The 25093-nt window shown below is 38.8% G+C and overlaps 1 protein-coding gene across 1 annotated transcript in view; it reads right to left on the reverse strand.

The window, feature by feature from the left end:
• tg (thyroglobulin) overlaps nt 1-25093 on the reverse strand; it is a 131773-nt gene that overhangs the window by 1018 nt on the left and 105662 nt on the right. Inside the window, exons 45-46 of the mRNA XM_059021484.1 lie at nt 13604-13711; nt 143-283 (exon numbers count right to left, since the gene is read on the reverse strand). Of these exons, the coding sequence (XP_058877467.1) occupies nt 143-283; nt 13604-13711 (249 nt within the window). The remainder of the gene's footprint in view (nt 1-142; nt 284-13603; nt 13712-25093) is intronic.

Below are 25093 nucleotides of genomic sequence, written 5' to 3' on the forward strand. Positions count from 1 at the left end.
CAGTTTTATACATTTAAAAGAATTGTATTCTTCTCTAAAAAAAACAAAACAACATTGCTATGACTCCAAAACATTTTCTCAGGAATCCTAAAAAATATATGTCTGAGGTTGACTGTTAAAAATGCTTCAATATTGTATTTACCCTGATTTGATGAAGTTGACCACATAGTGCATTGTTTTTAGAGACAGACTCCTTTCCTTTGCAGTGAAGAGTTGTTCAGTCTTGGGATGGTGAGGCAACCCAAACACAAGCTGAATGTCAAAAGGCACAGACAGGTCAATGCTGAAATAAAAGAAAAAAGGAAGATACAATTGTTTTTAATTAAGTATGTGGGTGGGGAATGTTAAAAATGTATGACTGATACAGGGTTAGAATATTGTGCTCATACAGACAAAATTTATACATCAAACTAGAAAGGTTCTTATATTTTGATATATTTTTGTAAAGATCTAAATAAAAAAATGTAAAGGCAGTATGTCAGAGGGTGTTTTCATACCTGCGAATGAAAAAGTCACATGACATACCATTAGTTAAACTTGACAGAGCATTATAGAATACAGCTGTGTGCCTGTGGTCTCAATAAGACAGCTACTTAGGGTCGTAAGTGTACAGCCCACAAGCAAAACCACACTTTTGGAAGAAAGACAACACATGAACCACGTATAAAAAACAACACAACTGGTTGGCTTTGTAAACAAAGTGAAAGAGACACATGGCTGCTGTCCTGTATTACCACCCACCTGCTCCCTCTTAAACAGAGAGGAGTTCTGTCTATTCCAGTTCTCGAGTCCTGCCGGAACACAGCGGAACAACGTTCCAACACTTTTTTTTGGTAGCGTGTCCACTTTTTGGAACCCTTTGGACAATAAATATAAATCTTTTCCAGCAAACTATGTTTGAATTTGACCACACACATATGAAAATGTATCAAAGAATAGCGTCATCGTCGCTTCGTTACGGACGTTGAGACAGCAAACTCACGCTGCCTGAGCGTGGTCATGGACTCACGTCAACCATCACGTCACAGACTGTCAACCTCTCTGCGTGCTCATTGGAAAAGACTTCTCTTGATTTGTATCCGACATCTAAGTTAAATTTTCATATAAGTGTACAATACTGTATTTATTAACAATAAATAAATAAAAACAGCAGGGATGCAACTGTTACAGTATGTACACTTTAGCGCCAAATTCAGATTTTAGATCCGAGTAAGTGGCCACTTGATATCGAAAGGACTGTGGGAGAAAGAAAGCTAAAAACAGTATGTGAGAAGTTAGGAATGAACTTTGAGCCAGTTCCGCGACTTCAGTGATAATGATGACAAGACGGTTCCTGATGGACTCAAACCCCTAGTCCTTGCTGTTGAGACGATACCAGTTACCTCTGCAGATGCTGAAAGAGATTTCAGCACCATGAACAATACCTGTACTCCATTACGAAACAGTCTTGGAGTCCGTCGCCTCACTCTGCTGATGTTCATCAGCTTAGCCGGACCGTCTGAGTTCCTTGAACCCCCTACCATGTATGAAGAAGTGGCTCGCTACACATCGGTCAGCGGATGATACCAGATCAAGAAAACGTCCACTAGGAGACGGCGCTAATCAGCGGTATCATTACTTATGGGATATATTTATATAACGGATATTAATAGGTATGGAAACTGGTTACACAATTTAGAGGTACAGTAAAAGCCTGTTAATTCGAACCCCGTTAATCCGAATCGCTCTATTAACCGTACTGCAAGCATGTCCCCCAAATTCTAAATGCCTGACAAATGAAAAAGGACAGTACTATAGCTCAAAAACTAAAAAATATTGAATGGTTGGAAAAGGATGAATGTGCTGTTCAACTTACTAAGAGTATGGTGTGGGAAAGTCAACAACTACTGACAAACGCTGCAAGACAAAAACTTGTCGAGCGACATGGAATCAAGCACAGCCACCACACGTATACATGTATACAGAGAATAGGGCAAGACAGTTAAAAACACATGTTTATCTTTTGCAGTTTATTCTATTCAGTGGAAACGTTTTACATTTTATGCAGAGACTATAAGACAGTTACTAAACAAATGCTTACCTTTTGCAAAAAAAAAATGTATTCAGTAGAAACGTTTCACATTTTATGAAGAGATAAGACAGTTAAAATAGTAGATACAAAGTAAGTTACAAATTACAGGTGGAACCCTAGTTAATTTCAGTTGGAATTTAAACTTGTACAGACAAGCTGTTAAGAAAGACATGATATTGTATTGTCACTATTTTAATTTCAATCATCATCAAGTCTGTTTGTTGTTGTTTTCATTCTTTTTCTAGAATTTTGACAAGTAGAGATACGACATGAACCCCCATCCAGCACAGTTACAGAGGGACAACAGTCCCAATGAACCAGCCAATACAATTGTTTTTATGTATTGTCGATTGCTTACTTACAACACACCCAATATAAATAAATGACATTTTATGAGTTTGCCATTGAAGTCTTGAAGGCAAGCCAATTCTCATCTTACGTATGTAATTTGCTGCACAATTAATTAAAAAACCTAGCTTTAGCGGGTGTTGACATTACAGCAGTGTTTTTTACGTTAACTGTAATGATAACAAAAATGTCTATTAAGGAACATAAATCATATCCATTAATAGTAACTATAACTAAAAAATAATGTTAAATGATAACTAAATAGTAACTTAAAAAAACAAAAACATTTCGATCTAGTTAGTCTTGCTACTTTTTCGATTGTAATCGGTAAAGCTTGTTAAATTCCCCCCCCAAAAATGAGTTAGACTGAAATAAATTGACATAGGATAAACGTGTGTAAAACGACTCGCTATTTTTTTATTTTCTTACCAAAAATTATAATTTAGAAATCATCTCTAGTTTGTGTAGTGTTTATACTTGCTGTCTGTCCCGCCTCCGTTCCGCTCTGAATGGCTAGGGGTCGCTGTCAGTCAACTCATTGGTCCCTTAGTAGGATACTTAGTTTCACTGTCAGTAATTTCATCCCGTTATGACAGATCTCGTTGACTGAAGCAGCGCTAGAATGCTCTCATTTGTTTAAATGGCTGTCAATCATCAAGACCTGCACCCTGTGCACTTTCATTTGCCAGCTACAGCGCCTGTCACTCAAAGCGCCTACTTTGAAATTAGCGGGCTAAGGTGTAGGTAAGCTTTTGCTATATAGGTATACAGTGACAGTTGCTAGTTTGATTTGAAAATGGGGTGCAAGAGGAAAACACTTAATGAATATTGTGCACAATATCCTGACCGATGGCTGAAGTCTCCGTGGCAGGACGAAGGGGGCCCGTCTGCCTTGCCTTCCAGTGACTCTGAGTCCAGCTGTGCTGAAGCAGGAGAGAAGCGGACCTCAGACTCTGAATAATAAGTGCAAGATAGTTCTGTTCAACTGGTTAGGGCTTTGGACTCTTGACCGGACTCTTGTTTTATTTTTATTTTTTATTCACAGTTTTTTTTTTTTTTCATGGGTACCACTGATTCAGGTAAGTTTCTTAATTATTTAACCCTTCTATATGCCTTGTTTTCATCAGGCATTGAGGTTCTACTTAAACATTTACAACTGCAAATTAAATGGTTTAACTATTTTTCCTTAAGTTAGTTTAATGTAAAAAAACTAAATATAGCTTTTGTAAATTGTTAAGTAAAAATCAAGCTGAAATAAACAGCCTACTTTTTCTAGCATACAGAGTGTGTGGAGGGCTGTACAGCAAGACTTGGCTAGTAAATGGTAATCTCTGATCAGTACATGTCTGTGGTTGGCTATCCTAAGGAGTGCACTGTGAAGAGGTGTAGAGCCTGGCATTACCCAAGTTATTTGTACCTCGACAGAGTCATCACCACTCTGTTAACTGTAATAATAACTAAATGATAACCAGAATTATATTTAGTTAACTATAATAATAACTATAACTAAATTTAAAAAATCATAACTATAACTAAAAAAAAAAACATAATGAAAAAAACACTGCATTACAGACTACTGCTGGTTTGAGCTGACTGGCAGTGGAAACTGTGACAAAGATTTATATACATGTATTGAATTACCTATAACATGCTTAGGTATAATCTTTCTTTCTGTAATGTTGAGGGATGTGTCGCCTGGTGATTTTTTTTTTTCATTCTCTGACCTCTTTTAACAAATTGTGATCATACATAATGTTTAGTCTGGCTAATGTACTACCACCTGTATTCAATATTTTGGGTTACGCCATAACCTTAACAAATCAAATCCACTCTATGGAAACTCCATGGAAACGCTGGGTTTATGCCACCCGGAGTCCACAACAAGTCTTTATATTTTATCAAGGGGGGTGTTTAAAACTAACAGCCTCAAGCCTTCAGGTCACTGTGGAACCAATAGCAGAGGTTTCTTGCTAGCTTACAAAACTTTAGTTTAAAGAGTTAGAGTACCTGTACCCACAATAACAAGTCTCTCTAAATGTTCTGCATACATAACAAATACACCTCGCTGTGCAGCTTTTAGGAAAAAGTCAAGCGTTTCGCCATTATTTCATTTTTTTTGTTAGCTTTCTGGGTCAAGTTGAAAAGCAGGGCGCCACCATATTGGAGCCTTTCATGAGCCGCCATGATGTGGTGTCGTTGACAGCCAGGCCAGTGAAAGACTTAAGAGTGAATCATGTCAGACTGTGAAGATTTCGGATATACAAACAATAAATGAAAAAATAAGACGAGAAAGTTATTTTGTGTGTCTAAGGCTTCCAATGAACAAGGAGCAATCACCCCAAAAAAACAAACAAACACAAAAAAAAAACCAACATTATTTAGGAACGGGACATAGCCTATTCATACATGACCGTTCTTTTTGCCATTCTTGTGAACGTATTTTACTGTTCAAAGCAATGGTAATCTGACAACACATACATTACTTGTCTGTTTTCTGCAAAACACACTTTCCACAAGTGTCTGAAGATTTAATAACTCGATTTTCTCTACTTAGTAATTTTTCAGACTTACCCTTGCTATTCTCATCTGAATCGCTCTCACTGCCTGCCATCCCTAAACTACAGTCCGACTTCAGTTGTTCAAAAGAAAGTACCCATCTATTTGATTATTATTAGGTTTTTCGGCCACTGTTTTAAATGCCGTGGTGAATAATTAAATGTGAGCTGCACCTATAGAATACTATGTGTGAATATAGAGAACTTCAACGACTTGACGTCACACGAAGTGCGACGGAAGAGAGCTCCAATGAATTACATCTTAATTTGTTTTAATGCTTTTTATACGGTATACTGCTCGAGGAGAGTCTGAAATTGTGTCAAAAGGTTTAGTTCTCATGTTTTCTATTAAAATGATAATATATTAATTTCCTCTACCGGTACCCTTTAAGATTTAATGGTCCTTTTATGATTTGTACTACAGTTAGTATTACTATTTATATTAACATTCTCTTAATATAACACCATAAAGGGTATCAATCTTTTCTGAATCACAAGCCACCATAGCAATTTTTCTTACTTGGACTTTACGTTTTATTATTTCAAAGGTATGTTTTATTATTCCTATAATTACTGTATTATTAGAACGCTCACCACGCCTCCCTTGATTACCCTGGAAGGCCAAACAAATGCTGCACTTGTACCCAGATGGCTTTCAAAATGATAACGCAGTCATCCAGCATGCAAGAAGTGAGTGCACATGGATTGAGAAGCATGACAGAGACTTTTACTTTCAAAATGATAACACAGTCATACAGCATGCAAGAAGTGAGTGCACATGGATTGAGAAGCATGACAGAGACTTTTACTTTCAAAATGATAACACAGTCATACAGCATGAAAGAAGTGAGTGCACATGGATTGAGAAGCATGACAGAGACTTTTACTTTCAAAATGATAACACAGTCATACAGCATGAAAGAAGTGAGTGCACATGGATTGAGAAGCATGACAGAGACTTTTACTTTCAAAATGATAACACAGTCATACAGCATGCAAGAAGTGAGTGCACATGGATTGAGAAGCATGACAGAGACTTTTACTTTCAAAATGATAACACAGTCATACAGCATGCAAGAAGTGAGTGCACATGGATTGAGGAGCATGACAGAGACTTTTACTTTCAAAATGATAACACAGTCATACAGCATGCAAGAAGTGAGTGCACATGGATTGAGGAGCATGACAGAGACTTTTACTTTCAAAATGATAACACAGTCATACAGCATGCAAGAAGTGAGTGCACATGGATTGAGGAGCATGACAGAGACTTTTACTTTCAAAATGATAACACAGTCATACAGCATGCAAGAAGTGAGTGCACATGGATTGAGGAGCATGACAGAGACTTTGAGTATCTTCCATGGCCACCACATCCCGGGTCTCAATCAAACTGAGCAGGCTTGGGATGAACTTGAATGCTGTATTTATCATCATGAACCCCTGCCTACTGTACCTGAAATATGACTGAATGGATTAACATCCCTTGAGACACGTTCCAGCACCTTGTGTCAAGGCTGTGACCAGCACGACATTAGGTACAAGTTCTAATAAAGTGACCAGGCAGGAGATATGCAAGAAGACAGTAGCTGAGCAACGTTTATTGAGCTATTTTTAAATTTAATGTAATCTGCTACTCTGTAACAATCCTGCACATGTTATTCACACACTACCTCCTATTTAAAAGCAAAATGATTGGTGGTTTTGTAAATGCCAGCGGTATAGCTATTAAATAATAAAAAAAAAAAACATTAATGGATAAAGAAGTGTATAATGCAGCAGTGAATGTTGCAAGATTATGTTTGACGCTTCCAATTAAAAAAAAAGGCACCTGCGAAATACATCCTATTTGTCATGAAAAACCTTTCCTAAGCATGTCTCCAAGTCTGTTTTTTTCCAGCTAGAGAAACTTCAGAAGAAATGGAAAGCACTCAGAAAGAATTCCCAAGATAAGGTGCACAAATATTTGAAGAATGTGGGAGAAAGCCAGAGTCATTTCCTTTAGTTCTGATTTATACTGTAACACCACTAGTGACTAATATAATTTGTGAAACTTCTATTAAAAAACATATAGAATCCCTCTTTACTGTAGATTTAATCTTATATGTTTTTTCCCCAAACTATTTAAAAATGTGTTTGTTTGTATAATCTAAGATATTTAGAACCAATGCTTACTGTACATAATTCATTATTTTTATAAGCGTCACTTCACACTTGTGCTGCTATTTTGACGATCTTGTGCACAGCTATGCTTTTAGTAAGCAAGTTCCCCACTGAGCTAGGACAAGATTATAGGACGGCAAACATCTCTCTGCTGTATGTAGGCATTTCAGCACAAGTAAAAGAGAACAGCTGACATGTGTTCACATAATCATAATTAAAATCCATTTTAATACAACCATTATACACTGCTTTACTGTTAATAAATTTAGGTTACAAAACCCAGCTAAAAGTGTTTCTAGTCATAACAAACTTATTTTTAGTTAGTTTCATTTAAAAGAAGGAGGAGTTTGAAGGGAATTCAGAGCAGTACCCTAACCTTTCAGGTACAGTAGACTAAGTCATGAAATGGGGTGGAATTGTGATGTGTTGTTGAACAACAATATTGAATTACAGTATAGGGTGACACCAGTCTCACCACACAAGCCTCTCAGCTATGCTATACATTGGACTGGAATTTACTTTTCTATAAAGCACCTCTGAAGCTGCTGTGGGGAGAAGCTTCTTAAGAAGAATTTACTGAGCAAAAACCATACTGAGGGGATGCGCAGTGAATGGCTGTCCCCCCATCCTCAATAAGTGTTGACATGCCATGTTTGCAGTAGATCTAACCAGCCATTTTAATTGCAGAGTGCTTGCAAAGATCACCACTAATAACTCCACAGGCCACCTAGAACACAGGGGGAGAGGGGGAACATAGACTGATATAATGCAGGAAGACATTTCAGCTGTAGACAGTTGCGAGTTTAATCCCCTGGGTTATCAAAGGGTTTTCATGGGTCCTAAAGGTCAGGTTTGTTAGTGGTGACCTGGGTTTATCACTGACTACCACTGCACAGTGCAGCTATGGCCAAAGGTTTTGCATCCCCTTATAGAATTAACTAATTTTGCTTCATAAAGTCGAATAAAACATGCTGAATAATGTTACTTTAACATATTGAATTACATACCGCTTTGTAGTTTTCCATATAGTTGTGACATGCAAATACTGTACTATTATTATGGCTTCTGGTAGACTTCTGGGATACAATTTTGTAGTTTATTGGATTACAAAAGATCAAAATGATGTTCATATAGTTATTGTTTTTAAACTTATGTCTCCATCCTAAAATTCTATCTGATGCAAAGGCTTTGGCCAGAGCTGTACATTTGTAAACACATCAACAACACTTTGAGTACTTCCTTGGTACTCGTTGTGCTTTTCCTCTTTATCCAACTTATACTGACATTATTTGACCTGTTTTTAGACATTTACACATGTGAGTCATTAGAATACATTTGGCCCAAGGTTCTACGGTGCTCCTGGAGGAGGAGTGAGTTGTGAGTTTTGGAACCTTGTCAAGTAGACTCAGCCAGTCTGGGAAGCAAAACCCTGCCCTGTATGAAGAACTGCTGCAAATAAAAATGCTTAAAGTCCAGACCCTGCCTGCAGAATTTCAAATATCAACATTTTATAACAAAAAAACAAACGTTCACAGTGTGTGCACCTATTGCAAATAAGAATTATTCTCCAGCATATTGGGTCCCTATGAATGGTTGTGGTAAATGAAAACATCCTCTGTGCAAGTGAACAAACATTCCAAAGGCTTCTACATCGTTTCTTGGCTATAGTTAAAAGTACTCATATTGGTTTTACAAAAAAATGTAGTTTAACATCCACTGAATGCTAGCAGATCTAAATCTTTTACACTGAGCTTTAACTCAAGAATGCTTTTCAAAGTTTTTTTTTTTAGTTTTTTTTTTTTTTTTGGTATTCATGAAACTTCCAGACAAAAAGAAACAAAAACGACAGTTTATGAAAACCAGAAAGTAATAATAATGTCTGTTAACTCGTTTTTCAGCTTTGAAAAAGACATCCTTTCGGTAATAGTATATGGGATAGCGATGCTCAAGCAAGTACAATCCACAAAGGAGCACATTGAAAAGACAACTGCAAAAGAAATCCTCTGGGCTTTAAAAATACTCTCAGCACTTTGGTCTTTAACCCTGATAGCCCTGATACAGTTAGCCTGTGCCTCTCCAAAATAACACACATTTTCTACACTGTTGTTAGAAGTGTAATTTTTGTATTTCAACTCAGCGTGATTTCATAAGATTAAATTAATGGTTTCCCTCCCTCTTTTTTTTTTTAAGATGCCTCATCTATACTATCTACCTTTACTCTTGTGTAATGCTACATTTAAGCCATAAGCATATCATTAGAAAGAAAGAAAAATGCAATGGTATTTTAAAACTGTAATCTATTGGTTGATATATTCTCCCCTCAATAGTGTGCTATTTCTTTCTCTATCAGTACATCTGGTTCTCGTTTGAATCCATTTCACATGTTCCTCTGTAGTTTTTTTTCTCTACCTGTCAATTACAATACCTTTTGTGAGATAGTTTTGCCCATCAACATTTCCAATTTAATTGATTCAGACATGGTGATCTGTATTAATAATAATAATTTAAAAACCCAGTAGATTTGTAATATTACATTAAGAATTGTGCTGCACATCACTGAATCAGATCCTGGTCACTCAACACTAAGCACAGTAACTGTGCACAAACATGGAACAGCTGATCTTATCTGTGGTTTTGTTTCGTTGACCGTTAAGGGAGGCTCTTGTTTTTGCTGACTGATTCAGAAAGCTGCTGTTAGAAAGGAGTATGTGTTTCTATAATTGCCAAGACACTTTTGATCACTTATGGTAATAACATGTTTTCTTTTTCTTTACACTTTGCCATAGACAAGGTGGCTGGTGAAAGGTGGTCATTATGAAGTGAGTACAGGCATGAATAAACAACAGCTTTAGTACTACTCTCAATCTCCCCATCTACTACCCTTTTCATAGCATTTTATTTTCTAACACCTTATCTTACACGGGCATCTGGTAATAACTCCTAATCGTTACAGCTCATTAGCCACTTTCTCTGTCTGGTTTGTGTGACTGGGTCTGTACATGTTGAACTCTATTTTCTGTGTGGAGTTTTCTGGCTAGCTGATAGAGAACCACCATACGCAAATTATTAAAACGTTTATTTTTAAACACAATTTTTCAGATAAATCTTAATGCCAATGTGATAAAGAGCGAAAGAATCAATGTTGTAAATCTCCCTTCTGATGGGAAAGGGCGCTGTGTAAGGCTGGTGGTACGCGTCCCCACAGACGGGTCGACTTGACGGTGGGCAGTAACAGGGGGCACGTAGCTGATTGCTGGGAGGAGTTGGGTAGTACAAAGGGGACGCAGCTACGCAGGTATGGCCCCTTGCACCGAGAACGTAACCTACAGCCGGAGTGTGTGTTTGTTTGGCGAAACCGTCGAAAATGGAGTCACTTAGTCCGCTGAATTTGAAAACATGTACACCTAATGTGTATCTAAGGTAACCAAAGTCCAGTTTAAACCCAGACCTTCGGAGATGAAAGGTTAATACTTTAACCCCCTGGGCAGCATTGCATTCTAGACCAGGGGTTCCCAAACTGTGGTCTGCAGCCCAAAGGTGGACCGCGACGCAGTCTTGGGTGGGCCGCAGGAGCAATAACATTCTTTGTATTTTTTCTACAACTAGCGAAAAGCAGGCGCCAGCGGCAACTGTAACTATAGAAAAATAAAGTGTAGCAAGGCTGTATTGGCGGACTGTCAATCAAAGCAGAAATTCACAAATCAGAGCTAACAGAGTTCTTACCTGTAGGCGGGATATAGAACGAGATCTCTGACAATAGGGCAGTGTTAAGGTCATGTGATCGCTCTGCTGGCAGATGTTAAAAGTGTGTTAAGATAGTATGTCGAATCCGTATGAAAGAATATGTAAAAGTATAAAGAACAAAAAAGGCAGCTACAGGAGTTTGAATGCATTTGTACCGTGGGCTCAGTTTTGAGGTGCTGGAATGGGGTTTTTCTTTAGTAGAAACGTTTTCATACTAACTTTTGTACTTGGTAACATTCATTTAAAAATGTAATTGATGCCTATGGTGATTAAGTTTTTGTGACTAATTAGCTATTCACATTTAAAATACTAAGTACTTTGATGTATGTTTCAATATTAACTAAATGGAGTTATTAATCAAACTGATAAGTCTTGTTACATACCGGTAACTGATTATTGATTTATTTAAATGTTTGGATATGCTGCTATTTTATTGATTACTGGCTCGTTCACAGTCGTCTTAAAATAACGCTAGAATATGTTTCGTTTGGAAAATAATAACGTTTTTTGACTGATTCATATTTCGCGGCAGATGGATTTATTTTCATAAGTTTTCTTTGGGGTAAGTGGCACAGCTGCGCTCCGATTTTTTTTTTTTTTTGGGGGGGGGGGGGTGTTGTAAGTTGTATTTGGTTGTAGAGAGTAGTGGTGAAAAAAGTAACTTATGCAAGGCTCACGTTTCCTTCTGTATTGGGCACATTCTTTTTTTTTTGTGCATGACAGTTCAGTGTGAGAGGTGTTCAAAAATTAGGATTTAAGAGTTATGTTTTTGTGCATGTTGTACTGGTTTTAATCAAAAGTGATTCCTGTTCAGGTGTTTATGAGTGCGAATAATAAGAGACATCCACTTCTTGTTTGATGACCAAGATAAATAACTGCATTAATAGAATGTTCAATTCTACAAAGGTACCTCATTTAAGGTTTGATAAAAACGTCTGTTTAGTTTTTGCAATTTTATTTTATTTACTAAAATTAAAGTGTTTCAAAAAACTATATTTTCACTCTGTGCATAGTCTATGTGATGTCCTTCTTTCACAATATTTATTCAAATGAATAAAGGACAGTTTAGATTACTTTTATTTATAATGTTACAGGTTTAAACATATCAAATGTTTTTAATTTGACATTTTCCCAAGGAGTGATAAAAGGCCGCAGTGCCTAATGCAGCTGAACAGGTTGGCCTCAAGTAAAAAAGTTTGGGAACCCCTGTTCTAGAAGCTTATCAGTCACAGTTTGACAAGAATCACAGGTGCATTGCTTTTTTACATTTTATATAAGCTGTTTAGTTTTTTGTGTCCCTCTAACAAAGTATATCATTTACTTCAGTTCGGTTCCAAATGTTTCTGATAAAAAGAGATAACTAGTGATTTAGATTAGCCTCCCAGTAAGTTAACCCATCTTCGGCTTGGGGCGTGTGTGATACCACATTAAACATAATGAATCTATGGAGTATTTTAAATTATAACACAAACCCCCAGATGCCCAAAAACTTTGTGGTTTTCTTGTTAAGAATAAAACAATGTTCTGCATGCCAGCATTGTATAATCATTGCAGTGAGGTAGTCCCTTAAGTGTGCCAAGTAATGCTTTATTTTACATGTACAATTCCTGAAAAAGAATGGCTTTTACTTCTTTAGAAAGCAACTCTGCTGTATGTGGTGCTATTAGTACAACATGAGTACATTGAAACAATAATAATACCTTATGTAGAAATGTACTCCCATCTACCTCTGATTTTGCCTCCCTAACCCACAGAAGCTTCAGAGCCACAGTGGAGTATAGGATGATCAATGCTGTTACAGCTAGGCTCACTGAGATAGTCTCAAAGCTCTTCACTCCAAATTGTCATAAGCATTTTTTTCAGAAAAGAGCCACTGAATTAGAGGCTTGTCCATAGGCTTAAGTTGTTTCTGGATGGACATCAATTTTGCCTTAAAACTTAAATATAAGTGTTTGTGTGCAGCAAGACAGTGCGTCTCTGAGATCTTTAAACAGACCTTTGAAAGCATGGACCACCTCACTGCAAAACTAAACTGGCTCATATCACAGGGCAGAGGGCTGGACTGTGCAAAACAGCCAGGCTCATCTGCAGTCGTGATTTCACACAGCACAGCCCATTGCACTCACTGCAGTCTGTCACAGTCCACCGAAGGGCTTAAAGTTAGCAGGTTGGTCGACATCAATCAACTGAAAAGAAAGATCAGCTAGGCTCAGGGAACACAGTCAGGCTTACTTACTGTATTTCAACTTGTGGTCTCTTACAACTGCTAATACGTATGTAACAACAAAGCCTATGGACTGTGTAGTACATTGTGGATTGTATTATTACAGTACACTGATCACTGTAATTATACAGTCAGCTGTAATTATACCGTAACAGCCTTAAAAGAAATGGTAATTTGCATGGTTTGAGAGACACAGCAATGGCTGGTTCCCTATTTGTGTATTTGTTGTCTCCATTCCCTGTAACAGTGTTTCCCCTTCTTGAGGGCTCGGTTACTGTCGGTCCTCACTTCGCTGAGCTTCCTTCCTGGGACAGAAGGTCCCCTGAGGGCTGAACATTTCAACTGAATTCACATTTTACACTAAACACATGTGTACAGACATGCCCTCCATTCCCTCAGGGGTTAAACTGGAGGGAATGAGGGTGGAGTGGAGAATCTACACACTGGAGATACCTGCTCTGTGATAAGCAATAGTAATAGGAGTGCTGAGAGTTTTACCTGGTTTGAGATACTTGCTCCGGCACATGGTACATGAAAACGCTAGATCTGGTGTTGTCTGCCCAGAAGCTGGCCATTTTTACAGAAGGACAGATGATGAAGTGATCACTGCCAAAAAAAAAAGAGGAAGAAAGAAGAAAAAACATTAACCTACCATGTATAAAATGAAAATGATTGAAAAACAACAATAGGTCACTATAGTAAACACATACAAAAAAAAAAGCATATTATTTAAACCCTTGATTTATTCTGTATTATCACCATCATTTATAAATCTCTTTCTCCAGCCTCATTTTTTTTTTTGAAAATAAAAGCAAATCTGAATATCTAGAAAAATGGTTTAAAAGTTTTAACAGGAATCAAAACGCTTTGAAAAATTGTTTTAAATTACATAATGTGACCCATAGTAAGTAGCCTCAACCTCACCTATATCAGAGAAATTGGTAATCCCCAATATCCCACCCACCAACTTTTATTTTCAGGTGGTAAACATACAGGAGTGATGACTGTAGTTCCACTGTCATTCTGCTTTCCTTTTAGAAACGTGTATGCTAAAATGCTTTTCTTTAGGGCAAGAAACTTGCCCAATGGGGAATAGCTATGCACTGACATGATTTGGCTCTGGGCAAAGCAACACACTGTCAGTCACTTTGAAATTTCCAAGAATCAATGTTTGCTTTTCCATGCTGCTCCAGAAGTGATGGCTTACTTCAATGCTTCTCAACATTAAAGCCCAAAAGATAAAATGCTAAGTGTTTCACAGAGGCAGATTTGCTTCACAGAATTCAAGGATTTATGACCTGGCAGGACAAATGCCATGACTGAGTTTTGTGCTCTGTCCATCTGCACCACATTGCATTCTGACCTGTTTATTCATACAAGCTCCAATACTTCAGAAATGAGCTAAAACGCTCAGACTTGTCTAAGCTGAGACCCTTAGCTGGAACAGCTCAGAGGCATAACCTCGCGCACTGACACAACCCAGCTCCCTGCAGAATCTTTGAGTAAGAAATCCTACATTGCACTGGAAGAAGATGAAAAATGAAGCTTTATATAATACCACTCAGGTACATGATGTACATACTTACACAGCACAAGACCCAGAATTCAACACGGACTGGATCACATTCCCTGTCACAACAAATTCACTCTACAAGCCTAAAGGAGAAGAGATGGTGGTGGGGTGCTTTTTATTGTTTTTACTTAGACACAACAAGTGGTTTATTGGTTTCTGCCAGTAATTTCAATATTAAGTAAATGACTGTAGCATTTCTAATTATTCAAAACATCAACCTAAAAATACTAAATGTTATAACAAAAACATTCAGAGTGTATAACATTCAGAGCGTAACATTTTAAAACACATTAAGACTGGGACCAAATCAACACTTTGACAACCCGCTAATTGCGCTTAACAAAACTGTATTTAATAGTTTTTTCTTTTTTTTGTATCTTATTTCTTCTACTCAAAAAAAGAAAATATTAAATACAGTTTTGTTAAGCGCAATTAGCGGGTTGTCAAAGTGTTGATTTGGTCCCAGCCTAAATCACAGTAATTTATAACCCTAAGAAAAATATATTTTGATTCGCTGTGCAAACTGTTTAATGGCCATAATGTATTAAACTTTTACAGAGGACTGAAGAGACAATGCTTTATTATGTGTACTATTTATTTAGTCATATATACAGTGGCTCTCAAAAGTATTCACCACCCTTGGACTTTTCCACATTTTATTGTGTTACAACATGGAATCAAAATGGATTGAATTAGGAGTTTTTGCCACTGATCAACACAAAAAAAGTCCATAATGTCAAAATGAAAAATAAAATCTACTAATTGTTCTAAATTAATTACAAATATAAAACAGAAAATAATTGATTGCATAAGTATTCACCCCCTTTGCTATGACACACCTAAATAAACTCTGGTGCAACCAATTGTCTTTAGAAGTCACATAATTAGTTGAATGGAGTCTACCTGTGTGCAATTAAGGTGTTTCACATGATTTCAGGTTAAATACACCTGTCTCTGGGAGGTCCCACAGTTGGTTAGTACATTTCCTAACAAAAACTACATCATGAAGACAAAGGAACATTCAAAGCAAATCTAGAATAAGGTTCTTCAAAAGCACCAATCAGGGGTAGGATATAACATTTCCACGGCACTGAATATCCCTCGGAGCACAGTAAAGTCCATTATTAAGAAATGGAGAGAATATGGCACAACTGTGAATCTGTCTAGAACAGGCCGTCCTCAAAAACTGAGTATCCGGGCAAGAAGAGCACTAGTCAGGGAGGCCACCAAGAGGCCTCCCTGACAGTCTTCCACGGCTGAGCTGGGAGACACTGTGCATACGGCAACAATAGCCCGGGTGCTTCACAAAACTGGCCTTTATGGGAGAGTGGTAAAAAGAAAGCCATTGTTGAAAAAAACTCACATCAAATCTCGGCTAGAGTTTGCCAGAAGGCATGTGGGAGACTCTGAGACCAAGGCTGTGTGGTCCAGTGGTTAAAGAAAAGGGCTTCTAACCAGGAGGTCCCCGGTTCAAATCCCACCTCAGCCACTGACTCATTGTGTGACCCTGAGCAAGTCACTTAACCTCCTTGTACATTTCCTAACAAAAACTACATCATGAAGACAAAGGAACATTCAAAGCAAATCTAGAATAAGGTTCTTCAAAAGCACCAATCAGGGGTAGGATATAACATTTCCACGGCACTGAATATCCCTCGGAGCACAGTAAAGTCCATTATTAAGAAATGGAGAGAATATGGCACAACTGTGAATCTGTCTAGAACAGGCCGTCCTCAAAAACTGAGTATCCGGGCAAGAAGAGCACTAGTCAGGGAGGCCACCAAGAGGCCTCCCTGACAGTCTTCCACGGCTGAGCTGGGAGACACTGTGCATACGGCAACAATAGCCCGGGTGCTTCACAAAACTGGCCTTTATGGGAGAGTGGTAAAAAGAAAGCCATTGTTGAAAAAAACTCACATCAAATCTCGGCTAGAGTTTGCCAGAAGGCATGTGGGAGACTCTGAGACCAAGGCTGTGTGGTCCAGTGGTTAAAGAAAAGGGCTTCTAACCAGGAGGTCCCCGGTTCAAATCCCACCTCAGCCACTGACTCATTGTGTGACCCTGAGCAAGTCACTTAACCTCCTTGTGCTCCGTCTTTCGGGTGAGACGTAGTTGTAAGTGACTCTGCAGCTGATGCATAGTTCCCACACCCTAGTCTCTGTAAGTCGCCTTGGATAAAGGCGTCTGCTAAATAAACAAATAATAATAATAAAAGTGGAAGAAGATTTTATGGTCTGATGAGACCAAAATAGAGCTTTTTGGCCTCAATGCTATGCGCTATGTTTGGCGCAAGCCTAACACCACACATCATCCTGAGAACACCATCCCTACCGTGAAGCATGGTGGTGGCAGCATCATGCTATGGAGATGCTTCTCTGCGTCAGGGCCTGGAAAGCTTGTGAAGATAGAGGGCATGCTAAATGGATGCAGCAAAGTACAGAGAAATCCTGGAGGAAAACCTGCTGAAGTCTGCAAGAGACCTGGGACTTGGGAGAAGATTCATCTTCCAGCAGGACAATGACCCCAAACATACAGCCAAAGCCACACTGGAGTGGCTTAAAAACAAAAAGGTCAATGTCCTGGAGTGGCCCAGTCAAAGCCCGGACCTCAATCCAACTGAGAATATGTGGAAAGAGTTGAAAATTGCTGTTCACCAAAGGTCCCCATCCAACTTGATGGAGCTTGAGCACTTTTGCAAAGAAGAATGGCCAAAAATTGCAGTGTCCAGATGTGCAAAGCTGGTAGAAACTTATCCAAATAGACTCATGGCTGTAATTGCTGCCAAATGTGCCTCTACCAAATATTGACTCAAGGGGGTGAATACTTATGCAATCAATTATTTTCTGTTTTGTATTTGTAATTAATTTAGAACAATTTGTAGACTGTATTTTTCACTTTGACATTATGGACTTTTTTTGTGTTGATCAGTGGCAAAAACTCCTAATTAAATCAATTTTGATTCCATGTTGTAACACAATAAAATGTGGAAAAGTCCAAGGGGGGTGAATACTTTTAAGAGCCACTGTAATTTATGTACACATACAGTATGCGGCAGTTAGATTTAAAAAAATAAAATAAAATAAAAAAAAAACAGTTGTTTATGCAAAAGTGCAAAAGCTCAGTTCAGCTCCAGAAATAGTGTCTGTTCCTTTCAAAACATTCACATAAATACACCCTGAACAAGAGTAACCTGTGTTTATCCTCAACTGGTAGGGTGGATATAACCCACAGCGCTATGTGGCTCTCTGCTCAATATGGCACCAGGACAGGACAGCCAGTATAGCATCTTTAAATGAAGCACAGGGGTTTGTACGAGCAGATGTTCTCCAAATACAGCAGACTGCAAAGAAAAGACCTCTGAAGACTATTAAAACTTCTGCTTAAAACAATACATTATGCATATCTTCAGATTCACTTGAAATAAAGTAGTAGGCTGTCCAGAAGGCAGTTGGGTTTTGATTTTCATGGGTCCTGTTCTGTTCATAGGAAACTGTGTTTTCATATGCATGCAAAATCTCCTGGCATAAAACAATTTAAATTCCAATGCCTTGAGGACTAGACATGCAATTTTCTCAATTGTTTGAAAAGTTTGACTTTTCTTCTGTAGGTATCTTGGATCACACCCTTTGCTTTTGTAGTTGTACTAATTTGTCCATAAAATAAAATACAAATCTGAAGACAGGTTGAGCTGAATGTACTAAAATGACAGAGCACATTGCGAGGAACTGCATCGACTTAGTGTCCACAATACTATGCTCTTTATATGCACATTAAAAATGGGATTAAATGTATGACTCTACCCTATTAACATGCACTACTTTTGAACAATAAGAGTCCCCCTTCTTTATCTTTCTCCACTAGCTCAGGGCATTGTCATGCTGTGTTGTGTCAGGTTAGAGCTGGTTAAGGGTTAGGGTTAGATGTGGGTTAAGGGTTAGGGTTAGATCTGGGTTAAGGGTTAGGGTTAGATCTGGGTTAAGGGTTAGATGTGGGTTAAGGGTTAGGGTTAGATGTGGGTTAAGGGTTAGATCTGGGTTAAGGGTTAGGGTTAGATCTGGGTTAAGGGTTAGATGTGGGTTAAGGGTTAGGGTTAGATCTGGGTTAAGGGTTAGATGTGGGTTAAGGGTTAGGGTTAGATGTGGGTTAAGGGTTAGATCTGGGTTAAGGGTTAGGGTTAGATCTGGGTTAAGGGTTAGGGTTAGATCTGGGTTAAGGGTTAGGGTTAGATCTGGGTTAAGGGTTAGGGTTAGATCTGGTGTCAATTTTCAAGTGTTAAATATAAAGCTAAACAAATCCAGACGGAGTGGTCAAACACATGCATGATGCGTGCATGGTGTAGTAGAGAGAAAACGAAAAATACCCTCCAAGAAAACAGCATTGGATGCAGTTATTATTGGGACAGGATATCCCCTAGGTCATTTAAATAGACACTTCATGCAGGACATACGAGTTACCAGATTGACTACTGATGCACACTGATTTCATGTTAATCAATGGCAAAACCATCTATGGAATGTTTTACTGGCTAGATACATATAAACCCAATAATTATTTCCCAAACCTCTTTTTTTTACAATTGCAAAGACAAGCAATTGTATCACGAATCATGAAATAATTACTTACTGTAGTATTTAAGTGATGGTTCCCATCGATGACGGCAATGATTTGTTACTAAATGCTTTTTTGCAGATCAAATCTGGGGCCTGTTTCTCAAAGTGCTTCTAAAGTTAGAAGCTAGAAGACTGATAAATCAAGATTTAGCAGGTCTAGAAGCTTGTCTATCCGGTTTCACAAAGGCCCTGCTACTGTCCTGCTAGTATGATTCTAGGTGATGCAAATGCTAACTGCAGTGAGTAGCCGGTCTGTACGGTAGTAAGCACCCAGATGTCCGAGGTGCACTGATGCCAATAGTCCAGATGGCCCCCTGAGAAGGGGCCCTGGGCCTGTGGCAGCTCTTAGGACTGCTGCCTATTAAAGCCTCCACGGTGAGTAGCTGCAGGCTGGTTCTGAACAACACCTATGGCAGCAGGCGCAGCCGGCTATGCCGGTCTTTAAGGCTGCTGGTGCCAGTTTGCTGCTGGTTTGCGCACTAGAGGTGGTCACTTGGGAAGCAGGCGAACCAGCTCCTCCGTGGATTCCCGCGGGCGGTGAGAGCGCTGCAGCATCTCGTCCGCCATGAGACCAAACGTATGTCCTGGTGTAATGGGGGCATCCAACAGCGGTGCTTTGTCCCTGTCAGGCACGCGTGCCTGGGAAAGACAAAGCTGCCTACGTGCAGCTACCAGCGCAGCCAGGCTCGTGTTAACCAGAGTACTTAACCACATCCAGCTGTCCTGGTGAGGGCCTGTGACTGTCAGAGAGGGACCTCAGCAAATAGTACTGGTAGGCTACCAGAATACTATTATAGTTACCCAGCTGTGCAGCAAACAGCAGGAGCTGTAACCGGATGATCCCAGGCCGACTGGTTCTCAAAAAGAAGATCCGGGTACACTGGGGGGGACATGGGAGAGGTGGCAGGCTGATCATCAAAGATGGACTGCCTTGTCTCACCTTAGGTGTAGGCCAGGGCACTGCAAGACTGCAGTGGCCCTCTTGATCAGCGGTATAAGCTCTACCAACAGGGAGAACTTAACTGCAGGGATGTACTGTCTGACTCCACGTCCTCAGACGGGAATGCCAGCTCCTGTTCGCCCCCCCCCCCCCCCCCCATCAGAAGAGGCAAGGGATAGCATGTCCTCCTGTTGCCAGTCTGCGCTCGTAGCCCCTGGGGCCCCAGGGGGTCACAGACTGGGCACGTGGCTCAGAACGTTCACGCAGTAACTCTGCGAGCACCATTCCTTGGTGGCAAACAGCTGCCCAGAGCTTTTCCATCTGCTCCAAGTCCACCAATCGCTTGGAATGGCACCTCTTCTTCTTCCTCAGGGGAGGAGAAGGAGAAGCAGGGGTAGATGAGGAAGAGAGCGAAGACGGCTTCCTGCGTGGGCTACTTTTCCATCCACTCTCCCTTGGCACAGAGCCATGGGGAGAGGACGCAGCCACCTTTCTACCAGAGGGTGATGGGGAAGAGCACTGTGCAGGAATGAGGGACGTAGAGCACTCTGTAGAGCTGCGGGAGAGAGGTTTCTCCAGCGTGTGCTTGGAGAAAGATGCACAAAACTCACAGAAACTGCAGTTTGTAGTGTAGTGCACAAATATGTGCAATTAGTAAAACTAATACAGTGATTATTTTTAATATTACATATAAATTGTGTAAAACACAATAAATGTGAAATATATAAAAGTAACATGTACTTATCTTTAACAGCTCTCCTGTCAGGTCAGTTCTTGAAAGGAATTCAGGTTTTGGGTCTTTCGAAGGTAAACACCCATGCAGTAATGGTTACATTTCATACTTGAAAGGGAACAAGGCTATATAACGCTTAATAAGATGAATATTGTGTGAGAACAAAGAAGCCTCATCACTTAAAAACCCTAAACACTGTTTATTAAAAATGAATACAGAAATAGATGCAATTACTACTTACACCATGAAAGCGACCGTCCTCTGTAAATAACACATTTTATAAAGGCTGTCATAAAAAAAGAAAAATTCTGAACAGATGACATACATTTCACAGCTATGACCTCATAGTGCTGTTCAAAAGTGTTCCCAATCAGTGCAGCATGCATGCTGGCATTACTATAAACAGGAGCTTGGGTGGGGTTTGAAGATTTCCATCTGTGGGAAGAGAGACACTGATCTGTGGGCATCATCTCTGCAGAGTCAGGGATCAGCTGCAAAGCCACTAAACTGACCTAACACCAGGTGTGTGTAAAATATATCATCCTGACATTCAAAGCCATAAGTGTTTTGTATTTAGTTTTTCTTTTTTTTTTTTTTTTTTAATTATGAGGGAGTTCTCTGTACTGTGAGCTGTTTGTATTATTCTGATTCTAATATCCTTTAAAAAATAAATCATATAAATAACATACTCTATATATATATACACACACACACCAGTATATATATATATATATATATATATATATATATATATATATATATATATATATATATATATATATATATATTATATATATATATATATATATACAGTCAACTCTCATTAATACGAATTCCAAGGGACCAGCAAAAAAGAAAATAGCATTATCAGTAATTGTATTATCAGGAGTCTAGCCAGATGCATCCTGTCAGTTATTACTGAAGTTACAGTAACAATGAAATCAAATTTCCACTACAGTACAATGAAAGGTATTATGCATTTAAAAGTCCTGTGTATTGAAAATAGGGTGGCAAATGAACTGCACATCCACTGTTGCTGTTCATAGGCCTGTTTGATTGTACCCGTTTTTTTTCCGAATGGTTGACAGAATGTTCACGGGAACATTGAAATCTGCAGCAACATCTTTCTTTTTCTTGTACGTTTTTTCGCGCTGCTTCAGGGAATGGCACTGATGCGTGAGCACTATGGCAACTCAAAAACTGTGTGTATGGCAATGCGAAATGCATCATAGGATCAGTAGTCCCAAAACCGCACTAAAATACAGAACACTCTGTTCGAACTCGGGCAATTCATTTAATTCAAAATAGAGCCATGCACTTCATCAGTGGGAGGGAGAAGATGAACTGCAACTGGGATTGCATCAGCAACAGCCATGTGACTTTCCATGAGGTTTAAATACATCAGGGAGGTGAGATAGGAGAAGAGATACCCCATGACCCCTCTTCCAAATCTCAGTCAAGCCTTATAGTTAAATACAGAATACAGTGGGCCGATTGCCCAGGTCATACATGTACTAATGTAGTGGGCAACCATTTCCCTGCAATTTCCCCACACTGGAAAGTGTAAGCCAGTGTTTTCAGAACCCAATTCAGATATATTGATAGGTCTACTTTGTAAAGGACTGCAGGATAAGAGTTTGTTATGAGTGTTGTACTGAAGGAAGTGAAATTCAGGATATCTTTCCTATCTTATATTATAAATGCTGTACTCATAAAGCATCGATGTGCCAATACAGTAAACGCCTTACAGAGCCAATGTATTTAAAAACACGCTAATGCTTTATAATTAGGGCTTCTGTTTTTCTGTTTTTACTCATTTCATTTACTGGTGCTTATTTTTAGCAATTTTAGAGTTATGAAAATTGTTTTTTTTTCTGGGCTTTCACTTTTTATATACTGTATGCCATTTTTGTTTGATTACTTTCCAAAATTCGTGGGCGTTTTTTTTCTGTCACAATAGGTACCTTGCCTGCACTTGTACCTTCTTTCCTTTGCTGTCTTCCACAACAACATCCTCACGGTCACGAGCACATTCTTCTGGGGTTTTTGTGTGTTTTTTTACAATTTCACCACAATTTGCAATTCTGTTTTAAATTCCACGAGTGTATAAATCAATCCAGACTTGTAATAGAGCTTTAAGTCTTGCTAGCAAGAACAATGCTCCGTATTAAATTGTAATCTCGTTTTAAATCTCGCAAGCGTGTACAATCCTTCAATAGAAATGTAGGAATTTGCTGCCACTCAGTAGTTGGGGCGGTTTGAAGTATTCAGAACGGATCTATTTAAGATAGAAATCAGTAATTTTTGGGATATTTTATTTCAACGTGAATTGAGGCACCATCTCTAGTGTTTTTCCAGTTTATTGGGTATACACCGATTTTATTTGTTTTGTATCAGGGGAGTTTTATTGGTTTTACTGTATGTGTCCCAGCACTGACTGTTCTACAGTATAATGTTTTGACTCTCTCTCTTTTTGAGAACTGTGCCCAGGTTACAATGGGCCATTACCTGCTTTGTCACATGTCAGTCAAGGCTGCCATTAGATTTTGCCAGAGACAGGTTCCGTAACACTGAAAATATGAAGAAGTTGTATCTGTAATGGTTTATAAGATATTATCAGTTGATATGGCAGCAGTAGTGAGTTTACTTAAAAACATGAGTTACCTTCACACGAATGGTTCATAAAAACACATGAACACAAAATGAATTGCTGTGATTCCTGTTGCACTCCACCTCCCAGCTGAGCACATTCTGTTCTTGCAGCCTGGCTCAGACACTTAACAACACTGGGTTATTTCTGGTAATGATTAGGAACTCTTTGTCAGGCTACTTTTTGCATATAAATAGTGTCTGCTAAGAAATAAATAATAATAAATAGTAAAAGACTATTTATTAGTAGAATTCAGAACAGAAAACAAAACACTTTCACAAAACAAAAACGGCGCGAGTAGCAATTGTTTTTATTCTTACCTTCTTTATCTCACGACTCACGTCTCTCGTTCTCCACTTTGAACAGCAACCTCGTTTTTATACATGTGACCGTCTCCAGATTAGCAATAAATCCATCAATCTGAAGACGGTCACATTCTACATGAGTTTAGCACAGATGGGATATTTGAACCCCATCCATGCTGTAAAACAACAATAACCATACATTGAGTTTTTAAAACACCAAATCATACATTTAAATAATAATAACACAAATACAAAATAATACATCTACACACAAGGGCGGGGTGTACCCCGACACAAAGCCATAGAACCCTTTTAATTTGTGGTTTTCTTTAATATGAAGTGGATGCCCCCATCAGAATCCACATTTGTTCGTAAGGCACTAAAGGGTCTCTAACCATAATTCCAATGGTGGGTTTGTGAATTAGTTAAACTGTAAACTGTTCACCTTCATTTAAAGACTCTGCACAACTCCTATTTATGTTGTTTATTTTTATTTGCTGCGGTATATTCTGCTTGCACGCGACTTTCTTTTTTTCATTAGCCTGATAGGCAAACACTTTTTAGGGTGAATGGCACAATTTCAGCTGCTTTTTATCATCCCAAATTATGTAGCCCTACATTTATCAAAGAGATTGCACTGCCTCTTGAAACAAATTACTAGGAAATATGATTTAACTTCCAAGTGAAACATGAAAGTGTTTTAAGTGGAATAGGCGGCCGTCCACAAAGAAATTCCTATAAACCCCAGCCCATTATCTCATGCTGTGGTTCAACTTTACATAAATGTTCCATTCTGCGCAGAGAAAAGGGTGCAAGTGCAACACAAATCCCAAACATAAAGTTCCTTTTCATCCTCCACAAAATACACTTTTGTTTCTTAACAAATCCAGCTTCATTACTGTACAAACTGCAATGCAGTTAGGAGGCTGTGTGGTCCAGTGGTTAAAGAAAAGGGCTTGTAACCAGGAGGTCCCCGGTTCAAATCCCACCTTTGCCACTGACTCATTGTGTGCTCATGAGCAAGTCACTTAACCTCCTTGTGCTCCGTCTTTTGGGTGAGACGTAATTGTAAGTGACTCTGCAGCTGATACATAGTTCACACACCCTAGTCTCTGTAAGTTGCCTTGGATAAAGGCGTCTGCTAAATAAACAAATAATAATAATAAATATAAACTGC

The sequence above is a fragment of the Acipenser ruthenus genome, chromosome 4 (genome assembly GCF_902713425.1).
Source record: "Acipenser ruthenus chromosome 4, fAciRut3.2 maternal haplotype, whole genome shotgun sequence".
Classification (NCBI taxonomy): domain Eukaryota; kingdom Metazoa; phylum Chordata; class Actinopteri; order Acipenseriformes; family Acipenseridae; genus Acipenser; species Acipenser ruthenus.